This window comes from Rhinatrema bivittatum, chromosome 4 (genome assembly GCF_901001135.1).
Source record: "Rhinatrema bivittatum chromosome 4, aRhiBiv1.1, whole genome shotgun sequence".
Lineage (NCBI taxonomy): Eukaryota > Metazoa > Chordata > Amphibia > Gymnophiona > Rhinatrematidae > Rhinatrema > Rhinatrema bivittatum.
The window spans coordinates 212,430,633-212,447,751 of NC_042618.1; the positions used below are offsets into that span (position 1 = coordinate 212,430,633).

A 17,119-nucleotide genomic window follows, 5' to 3' on the forward strand; every position below is an offset into this window, starting at 1 on the left:
ATTCAATATTTGCAGTGCCTAGCACTTCCTGTATTTTCATCTCGGGCATTACAAGCTGCAAATACAGGAAGCACTAGCAACACAACTGTCAAATACCATGGGGCAGCACATGAGAAGGAGCTGCAGAACAGGTTTCATTTTCTGCCACCGGTGGCCTCCTGCTTCTTCTGACCACCAGTCGGAAGGGCTCTATCAGCAGCATAAGGCCTGATCTCATCCTCCTGCTGCCGGTGGGATGGGCTCTGCTGGCAGCACAAGGCCCAATCTTCCCTTCCTCCTACCACCAGCGGCACAAGGTCTGATCTTGTCCTCCTGCCACTGGCGGGAATGGATCTGTCAGCAGTACAAGGCCAGAGCTTCTCTTTCTCCTGCTGCCAGCGGCAGAAGACCTGATATTCTCCTCCTGCCACTGGTGAGATGGGGGTCTGCCAGTGGCACAAGGTCCAAGCTTCTCCTTCTCCTGCCATCGGGATGGATGCTGCCAATGGCGCATTTCCCAAGCTTCTCCTCCTGCCGCCATCTGCATAAGGCCTGATCTTCTCCTCCTGCCGCTAGCGAGATGGGCTCCACCGGTGGCACAAGGCTCAGTTTTCTCTTCCTATCACCAGCAGGATGGGCTCTGCTGGCAGCATATGGTCCAAGCTTCTCCTGCCACCGGCAATACAAGGCCCAATTTTCTTCTCCTCCTGCTGCCAGCAGATGGGCTCTGCCAGCAGCACAAGGCCCATGATTCTCCTCCTGCCACTAGGGACACAAGGCTCGTGCTTCTCCTCCTCCTGCCGTCAGTGGCACAAGGCCTGATCATCTTCTCCTCCTCCTGCTGCCAGTGGGATGAGCTGAGATGGAGATGCGCAAGGCCTCCTTTTTAGCTAGCCAATCTGTTGGCAAGGCGAGGCAGGTGGCTGCCCAGCGTTTTGGGGGGAACCTTTTGCCGCTCCAAAATTTTGCTGCCTCAGGCAGCTGCCTCACCCTACCTCATAGAACTGCCCTGACTCTAATAAAGCCATATAGTGTTCTAGCTGGTCGTCACTTAGCAGTGCCACTGTTACTGTTGGGAAAAGTTGAAGTCCCCGAACTGTGGTTCTAGATCCAGAAGACATGCAAGTAGATTACAGCTAAGTACCATTTTGGAAGAAAGGAAGGAACTCTACAAATTTTGGCAGTGTCTCTCATGATCACCAAAAAAGGTGACTGTGCTTGCAACTTGAAAACCTGTCTGGTCAAACAAATTGCCACCAGCAATCAACAACCTTCCTTCAAGGTAAGCAACTTCAGCAAAAATGCCTGACTGTGTTCTCACTGAGAACCCGCAAAAAAAGATAATACCAAATTCAGATCCCAAGACGGAATTGAATCTCTCACCAGTAACCTGATGGGCTCGAGTCTTCAAGAACTGTGTAACATCCAGATGAGAAGAAACAGATCTCCCTAAAATATGACCTCTAACACGCACAATAGCTGCTACCTGTACCTTCAAGGAATTGAGAGCCAAACCCTTAGCCAAATCATCCTGTAGGAACTCCAAAATACCAGGTACTGATGCCTTCCTAGGAACTATCTTCCGAACGAAACACCAAAATTCAAAAATCCTCCAAACTCTCACTTAGACTAGGAATATAGTAGGATGCTCTAGCCTTCAATATGGTGTGTTCACCACCTCAACAGAATAGCCCTTTTTGATCAGCCAAGCCATCTCAAGGGCCAAATCATATGACAAAATCAAATCTGGATTCTCATGAAGAAGAGAACCCTGTGAGAGAGAGTCTCTGCAAGGAGAAACCACAATGGCTGTCTGTCCAACAACCTGACAAGATCTACATACCAAGGACACCTGAAGCCACCAGAATAACCAGGCCAGATGACAGCAATCCTCTGAACAACTCTCCCCACCAAAGGCATCCAGATCAGACAACCCTTTCTGCTTCTTCTAACCGAAAAACCTGAGCACCTTCACATTCTTGTCAGTCACCACCAAATTTATTTATTTATTATTTATTTATTGCTTTGCTATACCGATGTTCGTTTGCACATTACATCTGTTTACATGGAACAGCATGGCTCCACCTGCTGATTATCATGTCAAAGGCTATGAAGGACAGCGACCATTCTCTTGGATCGACCATATTGTGACTGAGAAAGTCCGCTTTAACATTCTCCACACCCGCTATGTGTGAGGCCGAAATCTTCAGATTCCTTTCTACTCAGTGAATCAACACGTCCATTTCCTCCGATATCTGAGGACTCTTTGTTCCTCCCCGATGATTCATACACGCCATCACTGTGGTATTGTCAGATATCACTCTGACAGCTTGACTCTGAGGGTAGATATGAAACTAAGGGCCAAAAAAATCACCCTGGATTCTAAACAATTGATGGACCATGCTGCCTCCTCTTTCATCCACAGCCTTTGAGCCACTTACTCCAAGCAATGAGCTCCTCAGCTGGAGAGGCTGGCATACATAGTCAACATGATCCAAACAGGAGGTTCAAAGTCCACTCCCTACTCCAAATTCCTGGAACTCCATCCACCAGGTCAGCCTCCTATTATAATACTAATTTTGAGGATTCCACCCAGTAAACAATGCCCTCTGGAGGGAACTCATATGCACCCTTTCCCAGGGAATCAGATCCAATGCTGCTGCCACAGAGCCCAGAAGCTGCAAATAAGTCCATACTGTCAGGGTTCTCAATTACATCAATGAGCTAATTTGCTGTTCCAGTTTCTGAACCGTTTGTCCTTTTAAGCAAACTCAACCAATTTTTGTGTCAAACATTGCACCCAAGTACTCTTGAGTTTGAGAGTCTTAAATGGCTCTTTGAGAAGTTCTTGATCCAACCTAACTCCTGCAGCTATTCAGGTGGCTGCAACACTCTTGTTCTGACTTTGCTCTTTTGAGCCTCATCCAGGTAAGGATGCACCAGGATTCCCTCTTTCTGTAGTGCCACTGCAATCACCAACCATAACCTTTGAGAAGATACTTCGAGCTGTAGCTATACCGAAGAGCAGGGCCTGGAATTGAAAATGGCCCCCTAGCACCATGAAGAGAAAAAAATCTTTGACATTCCCTTATCAGAATATGGAGGTGTAGGCCTCAGTGAGATCTAAAGGTCAGAAATTCCCCTGCCTCATCACCTGTATGACCAACCTCAACATCTCCATCATGAAATGGGACACTGAGGAACTTGTTGACCTCCTTCATATTCAGAATGGGGTGACGAGAACAGTCTTTCTTGGGCACAACAAAGTAAATGAAATAGCAAGCCTGACCCATTGAATCACTGGGACCAGAATTATTGCCTTTAAACAGAGAAAACAATACAAAATTGATCTCACCACTTCTTTCTTTCTGGCAGAGCAGCAAGGGAAAGCCATAAAAGCACCTAAAATCAGTCTGGTGAATTCCAGGTGTAGCTGTCTTGGATTATCTTCAAAACTCACTGATCCGAAGCAACACAGAGCAGAGCAGTGTCGGCGTCAAGATGCCATCTTGGCTCCTCCCCCCCATCTTCCTTCTTAAGAATTTTAAACAAAGGAAAGACTATGCCTTTTTTTTTTTCTTTTTCTTTTTTTTTTAAATCAGAACAGAGGAGAAAAGATGAGATGGGGAGCCAAGTAGTAGCCAAACTAATAGCCCCATGGTCCAGTCTCTGTTCAAATGAGGGAGTGAGCTTAGCTTTTCTCCTCAGGAGCCACCTAAAAATCACATACACAGGTGAGCCAGAGGTATGCTCAACTGAGGGAGGGGAAAACTAATCTTTCCCCTCAGGAGCTGCCCTCCAAAAAATGTTTTCATGTACACCCAGCCTAATCAGACCTTATTTCACAGCCCAGAATGCTCACCTATCATCTGCTGGAGACAGAATACTGGTAGACTGAGTTCAACACAGATGCCTATAAGGGATGTCGTCAAGGCACCTGTTGATTTCTGTCTCCATCTGCTGGTTGGTGGGCATAACCCATTTGTCTGGACTAGTCTGACTGGATTATATTGCCATCCATAAGTGCAAATTGGACCTGGTTCTGCCATGCTGGTCATATTGAGGGGATGAGAGCAAAGGTGCTGCTACTACTGTGATTGGCATCTGGGGCTGCAGAAATCACTAAGACAGACAAAATAGAACAAAGAAAAAAAATACAAGGGCCAAGTCTGAACAGATAAGGAGATGAATGTTGTCATACTCCATTACATCTATAGCAATATAGTTCATTGTTTGTTACAAAGTCCAATAGCTTTATAAAATAATTGTCATGAAAATCAGCTTACCCACTGTCCAATAGAAGAGCTCCAGCCAATGATGCAGGATTCCAGCCAGGAGTGGGAGGAAATATAAGACCCCTTCAAAATGGTGCAGCGCTTTATGCGAACTCCATCTTCCACCACAACATCAGGACCAACAGTCACATTAGGACCTATGCTGCAATTCTTACCAACCTTAGCGCTAGGGTGCTAGAAGAGATCAGAGAAGTTACTACAGCTCTGAATCTGTCTGGATACAGGTCCTGCAGCTATTCTGTATGTCAATTCTCCTCCATTAAGGATAATAGTTCTAGGAACTGGCTCCACTCAAGAGTTCTAACAAAAGCTATAAAAACAAGTCCCTCCAAATTTAGATACTTTCTCCCAGTCTCACTGTGAATGCTGTAAAACTAAAGCTCAGATTTTCAGATGCCACAACCATAGCTGACAATCAAGCCGACGCAAAGCTGTGCGCTAGCTGCAGCACACAGCTCAATCCGCGATTGGACGCACGACCATAACCTCTGATGCAAAAAAACGGAGGATAGTGCGTCCAATCACGAGCATAGGTAATAGTGCTCATCACATGCAAATGCATATTGATGAGGCTATTATCTATTCCCCCAATGCAAAAAAAAAAAAAACCGTGCACGCGACTCGCACATTTTTATTCACCAAAATCAACACCTGCCCTGAGCAGGAATTAATTTTGGAGGTGCCCAAAAAGTGTACAGAAAAGTAGAAAATACTGCTTTTCTGTACTTACTATGACTTAATATTGTGGCAATATTATTTCCTAACCTGTGGCTGTGCACAGGTTAGGAAAAACAGATGCTCTAAAATTGAGCATCCGTTTTCTTAACCAGCTGACAGCCACCTCTCTCCTGGGTGCCCGCTACCGAGAAGGCACTAAGGGGCACGCAATTTCCCCTAGCGCCTCCTTTTTACCGCAGCTGCCCATTTGCATTTTTCATTGGGCACCCACCGTTAAGGGAGCAGGCGCTCAATCATGAGTACCCGTTTAACGCCCGCTGATATTGCATCAGCCTGTAAATACTTTAAGCTTAGACAACAGGAACAAACTGTACTATGCTTGTACTGTATTTAACACCTCACTTTCCTAACAGAGCTTCAACTTGTAACCTTCTTGTAAGTCTCCTGGGCCACAAGCTTGTGACCCAATCCACTGGTTGAGAAGCAGTGTTCCACATCACCACACATTCAAATGGTAACCGCCTGTCTTTTTCTGACAGCCAAGAGAAGTCTGGAAGGTTTCAGATGTGTCCAATTCTTGTGCTGCCTTGCAGGGAAAGCAGTTCAAAGCCATTCAGTACTACAAACCAGGTATCATATCCAAATGTACTCTGGAATTTCAAATCATGTTCCTAGAAGCACTGGAACTACAAATGCAATGTTATGTGCAATTTTGTCCATCATGGCCACTACTCAGCTGCAAATATTTGAAATAGTTCCTGTAATTTAGATAGGGCCTTATATGGTACTATAATATGTGGACTCCATAGTAGCTCAAATAAGATGGGACAATCTAGGTTTTCATTTTGCAAAGCTTTGCTACTCCATAATTATAAACAAAATGTGAACACTTGTTTGCATTTGCATTTTCACTTTCTTCAACTCTTGACAGCATCCCTTTAACTGCTAATTGTATCTTGATGTCTAGTTATATTTAACTGCTGACCCATCTTACAATGTTAGTGCCATTTGAAATCTTTGGTCACCAGCCTATAAGTGCCACAGCATCCCTCCCCGCATGACAAAACCAGACATCATCATCTTGCTAAGGGGCTCAGAAAAGCATAAAGACCCTAAAATATACTCTGAGTATCTTATAACACTGTCAGCTAGAAAACTAACCATTCAAATGCACTTTAAAGCAAAGAGAAATCATTTAACTGTTCTGACTGTACTATCAATCTCATCCAAGGAGAAATTCAACTGTTCTAAATGTAGCACACCCTCAATCAAAGACAGACCAGTTAAACAATATAGTAGGAATTCTATCAATGCAACCCATCAGCACTCTCAATGCTAACTCCAACATATCCGATCATAAAGGTTTGACATAATCACTGTCTAATAACTATAAAGAACTCCACTGCAACACCCACCACTGATCCAAAATGTGCTTCAGCCCTCACAACTTAATGACCTCTGAAATCCCAGTGATATGGGATAGATGAAACCATGGTCATCCCAGACCATAGAAAAGCCAAAGGACAAAAATAAGGAAAAACATCTACAACCTATTAACAGTGCTATGGCTACCACTTGCCCACCCGCAAGAGGATTCCTCACACCTGGCATATGGAAATACAGGCCTAGTAAATGCCAGCTTAGTCAACAAGAAATTCTCAAAAATCCATGACATTATAAAATGAACTGAATTTAGACATCTTGGGGATAACAAACATGGCTAGATAAAGCAAGAGTTGTCTCGCTGAATGAATTATCCAGATGATTTCTACACATCCTATACCAATTCAGACTAGGAGACAAGAGAAGGAAGTGGTTCTCTATTTTTGAAACAATCAAGCTATGTAAAATCCCTCTCCCTCAGTTGTCTGAATCAGAATGCTTACTAATTCAGCTAGGAGCAAGAATCCAATAGGACTCCTTGTGGTCTATTGCTCCCCTCAAAATAATACAACATCCTTTCAAGAGCTTCTAGAACTTATTGCAGATCTGACACTAAGATTCTCTAACCTAGCAATTATAGATGACTTCAGCCCAGATACAGAAAACCCATCACAACACAACTTCCTTGCCACCATGGACAACTTCCTTGCCACCATGGACAACACTAGATCTCACCCAGGCTGTTAAATCCCCCAACACATAAGAAAGGACTTAAACTTGTTTTGAATTTCTACATGGAGACAAAAAAATCCAGATCACAAGGAAGGCATTAAGCTAACATTACTCTCATTGACACAATGGATCTTAAACTCAGAGTCCCCCAAACCTCTATACTATCACCTATACTTTTTAACATATACCTCAAACCACTAGCAAAGCTGAGCCGAACCTTTGACATAAAAGCTTACATCTATACAGATGATGTCTAGCTCATACTACTAATTAACCCAGACCTATCACTGCTTTAAAAAAGCTAAATATGTGTTTCACAGCCATCCAAGAAGGGACTAATAATAAAATCCAAACAAAACAGAAATTCTAAGGATACAAAACATGCACAGACAAGTCCCCAATATAAAAGCCCCATTCAGAAGCTTTGAACCTCAGAGTCTTACTAGACTCAGAACTAATCATGCTTGCACAAATCCAGGCCAAAGTAAAGCGCTACCTCTTCCAATTACATAACTTTTGAAGACTACACCCTCTCATGGAGAAGAAAAATCTTCCACTGGTAACCACACAACTGGATTTCTGTAATGCAGTTTATGGGCTTAACAGACAAGGCCCTCCAATCAAATGCCAGATAAAAAAAAAAGAAAACCCATTCCACAGCAAATTTGACATGAGAATTCAAGCCACACAGCATCAAAACTGCCCTACACTGGCTACCAGTCTTCTACAGAAGCAAATTCAAAACCGTGACACTAATTTTCACGACTCCGAGAAAAGACAGACCTATTTGAAAAGGCTGTCCTTTCGAATGCCCTCCAGACAACTAAGATCCTCACGTGGCGATTCCATAAAGCAAAATTGCTTACCTTGTAATAGGTGTTATCCCAGGACAGCAGGATATAGTCCTCACATATGGGTGACATCACTGACTGAGTCCTATCACAGAAAACTTTGTCAAAGTTTCTAGAAACTTTGGCACACTGAGCATGCCCAGCATGCCATGATATTCTCAGCCACAGGGGTCTCCCTTCAGTCTCGTATGTAGCAATAAGCTTTAGCAAAAAATAAAATAATAAAACGTATCGGATCCAACTCCGCGGGGTGGCGGGTGGGTTTCGTGAGGACTACATCCTGCTGTCCTGGGATAACACCTATTAAAAGGTAAGCAATTTTGCTTTATTCCAGGACAAGCAGGATGCTAGTCCTCACATATGGGTGATCAGCAAGCAAGTCATTTTGAAATGAAGCAACATTGCAGTATTGTTGGTAAAAATGAGGCAGCCAAAAATCACAGCAGGTTGGATGTAGAAGGAGTTGGGATTATACTGGAAACAAGTTCTTTAAGACAGATTGTCTGTAGGCTGAATCTTATCGTCCTTCTTTGTCTAAACAGTAATGAGCTGCAAAGGTGTGAAGAGAACTCCGCTTTGCATATGTCGAGGATTGGCACTTAACGATAGTGTGCTACTGAGGTTGACATTGCCCTTACTGAATGCGCCTTTACTCGCCCTTGGAAAGGAAGGCCTGCTTTTTCATAACAGAATTCTATACAATCTGCTAGCCAGTTAGAGAAAGTGTTTTTGCCCACTGGATTACCCGGTTTGTTTGGATCAAAAGATACAAAAAGAGTTGAGTGGATTTCCTATGGACTGCAATGCGGTCTAAGTAATACAGTCCAAGGTATGTAAGGCCCTTTCATCTTGGAGAGTGTGAGGTCTTGGGAAGAATGTGGGCAAAACTATGGATTGGTTCAAGTAGAATTCCGTAACTACCTTGGGCAGGAATTTTGGATGTGTCCGGAGAATCACTCTGTCATGTAGGAATTTTGTATAGGGTGAGTACGTGACAAGTGCTTGTAACTCACTAACCCTTCTAGTCGATGTAATGGTTATGAGGAAGATAGTCTTCCATGTGAAACATTTAAGATCACAGGAATTCATGGGTTCAAAGGGAGAACGCATGAGCCTTGTTAAGACCAGATTCAGGTCTCATTCTGTGACAGGTGGCCGAATTGGTGGTTTAAGGTGAGTTAAACCTCTCATAAATCTACTGACAAGAGGTTGTATGGATATTGATGCATCTCCCATTTTGTTATGGTAAGCAGAGATTGCACTTAAGTGTACTTTTACAGATGAGGTCTGGAGTCCAGAGTCTGAAAGATGGCATAAGTAGTCTAGCAGAGAAGGTGTGAGGCAGGAAAAAGGGTCAATGTTCTTTTGTGTGCACCACAAAGTAAATCTTTTCCATTTCGAAGAATAGTTCTTTCGTGTGGAAAGTTTACGTGAAGCTATAAGCACCTGAGAGACAGTTGAAAGTTTGAGTGGTTGTAAGATCAAGCTTTCAACATCCATGCTGTCAGACATAGGGATTGAAGGTTGGGATGGCGCAACCTGCCCTGATCTTGAGTTATGAGATTGGGGGCTACACCCAGGCGAATTGGTTCTCTGATCGAGAGGTCTAGGAGTATTGGAAACCATACATATCCTCCCTTCTTCTCATCCCCCCCTGTCATTCCAGTCCCCCCCTCCCGGTGCCTATTCCACCCTTCTTCCACGCTCCTCTCTTCCCCCGTTCAACCTCACACCTCCTCGCATAACTCCTTGAGTCATGCCAGCTATTCCACGCCTTTTTGCTATAAAGCTAGCTTTTGCAGTGTGTCACTGCCGCCCCCCCCCTCTCCTAAACTGTTAAGCTTGTAATCGGCTGTATCTCGCTGCTCCCCCTTTTAACCCGGCCACTTCTCAGTTCACGATGTACTATTCCGATCCTGTTTTAAAAACCTGTATCAAGTTGTTATCCTGTTTCACTGTATATCAATTCGTTCCAGTGTTACCAAAATGTTACCAAAGTGTTAACTTGCATTAATCTGTTCCTGTGTTACCAAAATGTATTAAGTTGTTATCTTGTAAACCGGAGTGAAGGCTTTCCCGCTATACTTCGATATATAAAAAACTCGAAATAAATAAATAAATAAATACTTGTCGAGGCCAATACGGGTCTATGAGTATCATGGACCCCTTGTCCTGTTGTAGCTTCACTAGAGTTTTGGTTATTAGCGGTGGCTGGCTGGTGTTTCTGCCTGTGCAGAGCGCAGAACCTGTCCACTCTGTGATTCAGGAGTGATGCAAAGAGGTCTATTGTTGGTTGTCCCCAACAATGGAATATCCTGGTCGCTACTAAGGGATCCAGGGACCACTCGCGAGGTTGGAACTGACGACTGAGGCGATCTGCAACTACGTTGTGGATGCCCGCTAGGATAAGTGGCCCGGAGAAATATGGAATGTGTCAGGGCCCAGTCCCAAATTTGTGCGGCTTCTTGACAAAGGAGATACGAGTCAGTACCTCCCTGTTTGTCCATGTACCACATGGCTACTGTATTGTCCGTTTGAATCAGAACAGTCTTGTGTGAAAGGCAGTCCTTGAATGCATGCAGAGCATAACGTATAGCTCGAAGTTCCAGGAAATTGATTTGAAATGTTGCTTCGAGTTTTGTCCAAGTACCCTAGGTTTGGAGATTGTCTATGTGAGCTCCCCAACCTAAGGTGGATGCATGTGTAGTTAAAGTTATCTGTGGGACTGGTTGCTAGAAGGGTAGGCCCTTGTGCAAGTTGTCCCTGTTTGCCCACCAAAGGAGAGATAAAAGTAGCTGGTGGGTTACTTGAATTGGAGAAGACAGCGGTTGAATGGCTTGGATCCATTGTGACCATAATGTCCATTGGGTTATTCTCATGGCTAGTCTTGCCATAGGAGTAACATGAACCGTGGAGGCCATGTGGCCTAGTAAAGTGAGAAACTGATGAGCTGTTGCTTGTTTCTGCGAGTGTAGCGAGTTTGCCAATAGGGAGAGTGTGTCTGCCTGATCCTCGTGTAGAAAAGCTCTTGAAAGGATGGTGTTCAATTCTGCTCTGATGAATTGAAGCAGGTGAGACGGAATGAGATGGGACTTTTGATAATTGATGAGAAACCCCATTGAGTGCAGCAGAGTGATTGTTCGTCTGAGAGAAACAAGAGCTCCTTGTTGAGATTGCCTTCTGATGAGCCGGTCGTCCAGGTATGGAAAAACATATACACTTTCTTTGTGTAATTGAGCTGCTACTACTGCCAGGCATTTCGTGAATACTCTGGGAGCTGAGGCAAGTCTGAATCGTAGTACTCTGTACTGGAAATGTTGATGACCCACCAGGAAACGCAGATACTTAAGATAAGGAGGGAATATTGGAATGTGAGCGTAAGCGTCTTGTAGATCCAGAGTACAAAGCCAATTTCCTGTTTGAAGAAGGGGAAGCATGGTGCCTAGAGAAACCATACTGAACTTTTCTTTCTTTAGAAATTTGTTGAGATTTCTGAGGTCTAGGATGGGACATAGGCCTCCAGTTTTCTTTGGAATGAGGAAATAACGGGAGTAGAATCCTCTGCCCTGCTGAGTCCGGGGCACCGGTTCTACAGCTCTGGCTCTCAGAAGGGTGGATAATTCTGCTTGTAGATGAATTATGTGATTTTCGTTTAATGAAAGAGGTTTGTTTTGGAGGAGAGTCTCTTGGAGTTGAGAGGAAATTGAGTTGGTAACCTCGTGATATTATTGACAGTACCCATTGGTTTGTTGTTATCTGCAACCAATGGTTGTAGGAGGAGGAAACTCGGCCTCCTACTGGCAAGTTCGGTTTGGGATTGTGGAGATGGCTTTGCTCTCTGGTGGTGGCCTCAAAAACCTGCAGCCGGTCCAGTCTGTGGTGGCGGTTGAGGCCTAGTGGCTCTAGGCTATCTGGGCTGAGATCTTTGTTGTGGACGAGAAGATCTGCCCCTGGATGCCGGTGGATATAGTCTCTGCCTGTTGAAAGATTTTCTGGTTTCTTTCCTTGGTGTACTGCGAGACATTGATGACGAAGAGTCTTGTGGAACTGATGACAGTTGGCGCAATGTCTCCGTGTGTTTTTAGTTGGGCCACTGCATCCTGGACTTTGGACCCAAAAAGATTGTCACCTACGCATGGCAAATCCACCAGCCTCTCTTGTACCTCAGTCCTGAGGTCAGAGGCTTTTAGCCAGGCCCAGCGACGCGCACTGATTCCTGAGGCTGCCACCCTTGAAGCTGTTTCAAAGTTATCATAGGCAGTCCAGACTTCATGCTTTCTAGCTTCAAGACCTTTATGTATAATGGCCTGAGCAGCATCCTGGTACTGTTGAGGCAGGGAGTTAGAAAGTTCCTGCATCTGCTTCCATAGGTTCCTTTGGTATTGCATCATATAAAGTTGATAGGACGCTATCCTTGAGTTGAGCATAGCTCCTTGGAATACCTTTCTCCCGAAAGAGTCTAGGAACCTATGATCCTTGCCAGGTGGCATGGAGGAATGAGGTCGTACTCTTTTGGACTTTTTTTGAGCCGACTCAACCACTACCGATTGATGTGGTAACTGACTTTTGATAACCAGGCACATGCTGAACCAGATATGTAGAGTCCACTCATTTATTAATAGGTGGAACGGAACATGGATGTTCCCAAAGCCTATGTTGTAGCTCCAAAAGTACTTCGTGGACAGGAATGGCCAGGACTTCTTTTGGAGGGTCAACAAATTGTAAGACTTCTAAAGTCTGCTGTCGTGTATCCTCCTCAGACACTAAATTGAAGGGGATTGTGTCTGCCATGTCTTTTATAAAATTGGTGAAGGACAAGTCTTCTGGTGGAGACTTCTTCCTGCCTTCAGGAGGAGACTGGTCAGACATGAAGCTTTCCGATGCAGAATCAGTGTTTTTCTCCTCCCATGAGACGTGTGGCACTTTTCCGGAAGGAGAAGTAGGAATAGACCTCGGTGGAAGTGATGGAATCAGTGGTCTAAAGAGTCCTGAAGGCCCTAGTTGAGGATCATCGACAGGTCCCTGTCCAGGAACATCCCCTAGTCCTCCAGGTTTAGCAGGGATAAAACCCTCATTGGTGTGGTGGAATGGCACCAACGAGGGCTTCAAATCTATTCATCAGCATCTGGAATAGTGCGAATTCTGGTTGTCCTGGAGCCCCAGGTAATGGCATCGGTGCTGGTCCTGGAGATGGCCGCGGAATCGGCGTGGGCACCGGTATCGGCAAAGGTGCCGGCATCGGTGCGGGCACCGGCATCGATAGTGGTGTCTGCTTCGGCGAGGGCATCTGCATCGATGGTCGATGCTCCTGGAACGTTTCTAACACCGCTTGGCGGATAAATCCACTCAATTCCTCTGTAATAGCTGGTGCAGGCAGAGCAGCTATACGTGGTGGCAGTGAGGGAGTTATCGGTCCTACCACAGGGACCTGTGGACGTTCGATGACTGACACATCGAGAGAAGGTGAACGCCTCCTGAAGGCGAGGCCGCTTAGCTGTAGACTTCTCTGGGGATAGTAAAGATTCCGGAATCGAAGGATGTCTATGTCGGTGCCGATGTTTTGACCGATGTTCCGATGCTGATTTTGTCGATGCTGCGGATGGGGGTCAGTGATAAATGGTCCCCTGAACCTTACAGACGACGTTTGTTTTTTTTTTTTTTTTAAGTATTATTCTTTTTGAAGCTCCAGCGGAGACAACTGAGTGGACGTCGATGGGGAAGGTAAGAGTTGAAGATGGAACAAGTGTTCCATCTTTTCTTGTCGTGCTTTCTGACCATAAGCGGTCATTTCTACACATTTCGGGCAGGATGAGACATCATGATTTTGGCCCAAACAAAGTACACACTCGAGGTGCGGATCCGTAATCGACATGGTTCAATTACTTTTAGGATCCCGTGGCCATGATAACCTCGACAGCCATTGATGGATATCTGAAGAAAAAATCTTAACTCAAATGAGTCGGAAGGGAATTTATCTACTCACCGGCCGGTGGTAACGAGCGAAACCCAGATTGTGGGAGAGAAAAAAAATGAATTATCATCTGATTTTCAGTCAGAATTGTGTGAGAAATCTTACAGAGGCTCCTACTCCGCGATGCCAAAAGCAGCGCAGAAAAACGAATACTGAAGGGAGACCCCTGTGGCTGAGAATATCATGGCATGCTGGGCATGCTCAGTGGGTTCAGTGTGTCAGTCAAAAGTTTCTAGAAACTGTGACAAAGTTTGCCGTGATAGGGCTCAGTCAGTGACGTCACCCACATGTGAGGACTAGCATCCTGCTTGTCCTGGGATAACAACTCGAACAAAAGAAATCAAAAGAAGATATACCCATCAATGATCTCTCTCGGGAGCAATACCTGCCCTATGGAACTCTCTTCCAGAAGAGCTCTGGCAAATGCTTAGGGACCTTCATTTTTTTTTCCACAGGAATTTATCATGGTATATTATGATAAGAACAGAAACTGGAGAAAATCAGTGCGAAATGTGACTTTTGGGGGGTAAACATTGGAGATTATTTTGGTGGCTAGAAGCCAGTACAATAGAATAATATTAAGCATATTTTCCCACTCACCTGCTCAGCAACATCCCTCTCTCTACTGCCAACCCCTAATGTGTCCCTTTCTCTCCCCACACTCTTGAGAATCTCCTTCTTCCCCTTCTCCATTGCAACATAATTCCTCCTTACCAGTGGTGGCTTCAGACTTTCCCTATTTTCTTTGACAGCATGCTTACCTAGGCTCCTGTGCTCTGCAGCACTGTACTTCTGCTCTTGTGTGGGGCCAGAGAGCCTGTCAGGAAGTGCTTCTGGTAGGCATGGCCCGCATCAAATGCTACATGGGCAGCACCAAGCAGCAGGCATTTTGGCTGTTTGGGGGGAGGGGAGGCAGCCACTTGCTCGTCTGTGCCACATCAGCAACACCAGAGAGCGAGCACTTTCGCTGGTGGAGGCAGGACTTGAAACATTGCAGGTGCTTTGGCCCACACTGGCTTTCTAGCAGTTGCTGGAGGCCTTGAGACACTGCATCTGCAGCTGCTCTTTAATCAGCCTAAAATGAGGGTGAAAATCAGTTTAAACTGAAAAGGTCCTTACAAATACTTTACACAAGCTTTAGGAAGCTTGCTCTTCTGCCAGGCTTTTAATAAGAACATGCCATACTGGGTCAGACCAAGGGTCCATCAAGCCCAGCATCCTGTTTCCAACAGTGGCCAATCCAGGTCATAAGAACCTGGCAAGAACCCCAAAACTTAGTCTATTCCATGTTACTATTGCTAGTAATAGCAGTGGCTATTTTCTAAGTCAACTTAATTAATAGCAGGTAATGGACTTCTCCTCCAAGAACTTATCCAATCCTTTTTTAAACGCAGCTATACTAACTGCACTAACCACATCCTCTGGCAACAAATTCCAGAGTTTAATTGTGCGTTGAGTAAAAAAGAACTTTAAGTTGTAGCTCTTAAGTTCAGCCATCATTGCTAATTTATTTGCATTTCTGTCCTTACTATGCATCACCTTCTTTGGTTAAGCTGCTATTGATCGCAAATTGTATGCTGCTATTCTGATACATTGTACTCCACCTTAGGTGAATTATTTATTCAAAAAGGCAGGTAATAAATCTAAATAATAATCATCAGTAAGGTTTTATTTTACCTCCCTAGCAATTGCAAACCCAGCCTTTCTTTTTTTCCAGCTGCAAAGAGCTAGAATGACGACCATCTTCAAGATATATGTATGCCAGTGCATCAGTCAAACTAGGTGCAGGTCCCTCCCCAGCAGCATCCTTCCATTCACATATTCCGCATTCCTTCTTCCAAAATTTTAAGATGCTTGCATTTTCATTGCAGCAATTTGCTGAAGGCAAGGAATAATAATGTAATGGGTCCTTTCGTTCTGAAGCTTTAAAGTGGATCAAAATTAGAAAAAGTATTTCATATGGAGAAACAGTGAGGGAAGAACAACTATTTTAAAGTTCAGAATTTCATTAGCTGATGTAATAATTTTAAATATATATTTTGCAGTTTTCAGCAAGGGTGTTTTGCGGCAAAACAGGAATTTTGACTGTTGGTGTTATTTGCTTGTCAAATAAAACTTTTTAGTTAATCTCAGACAGAGCATGCCAACGACTTCATTCTGTTACCAAGGCTTCAAGAATGTGAGAGTTGAAAAGTTGTGAAAGTGACAGTCAGAAAAAGCTAAAAGAGAGAGAGAGACTTCTTGCAGCAGGAAAATACAGCTGGGGCTAGAGTGCAAAATGTCACTCCAGATAGAGTTCCAGATAGATTCATTTAACTAGTTGGTGCTTCTATGTAGTAACCTAGAAAATGAAATTAGATATACCGTAGACCAAAAAGGCACATCTAGTCTGCCCACATGGAATCCACCCACAATCTTAGTGTGTCCCTTTTGGAGTTGCAACTACTGCTCTGTGCAGGTTATCCCATGCCTTCCAGGAAGTATAATGTAGCCACATCACTGCAGCCTTGGGTTGAAACTGTTAAGTTAGTGATATGACCAAACCTTTCATCTTCCTTACCATGAACTGTCAATACCTCTGAAAACTGCACCACGGCCCAATATTTGAGCCCATTCCTTAATATCTGGAAATCACTGCCTTCATTTACAGCCAGGTCATTGGTTCCCAAATGGACTATGAGATCAGTGTCAAGTATTACATTCTTCTGTAATACAAATAATCTGATTTGTATTCCTGCAAGCTGAGGATCCTGGTAGGTATCTGACATTTTTGTAACCTTCTAAGTTTGTCCCCAAGTTAACGCCTTTAATAATGGAGCCCCCCAAGAGAAGGATTTCTGTATTTTGAAATTTTTTAACAGTGCCTTTGAGTTTCTGTGAACAGTGGGTATAATTCCTTTCCTTTTACCTTGCCTATAGCAATGCAGTTGTATTTAAAACCCTTTGTGTTCACTGTTCTGCCTTTTTTTTTTTTTTTTTTTTTACATTTTTATTGTGGTAATGCACATTTACAACAAAAACAATATAACTGTACAGCATTCAGACTATTACAACTAGTACAGTAACCTTTTGTTTATTTATTTATTTAAAACACAAACTGCCACAGCAGTAACAATACTGAAACAGACCAACATTCACATTACTCATTCAAACTTCCATACAATCAGCCACTCTCACACTCCCGGTAGACTTCCCTACTATCAAGATTTATAAGCGTCTAAAAACTTTTC

General features: G+C 44.0%; 1 protein-coding gene across 2 annotated transcripts in view; it reads right to left on the bottom strand.

The window, feature by feature from the left end:
• Window positions 1-17,119, bottom strand: part of GMPPB (GDP-mannose pyrophosphorylase B) — a 183,436-nt gene that overhangs the window by 13,500 nt on the left and 152,817 nt on the right. For both annotated transcript variants that reach the window (XM_029599666.1, XM_029599665.1), the window contains exon 9: window positions 4,266-4,448. In XM_029599666.1, the coding sequence (XP_029455526.1) occupies window positions 4,266-4,448 (183 nt within the window). The remainder of the gene's footprint in view (window positions 1-4,265; window positions 4,449-17,119) is intronic.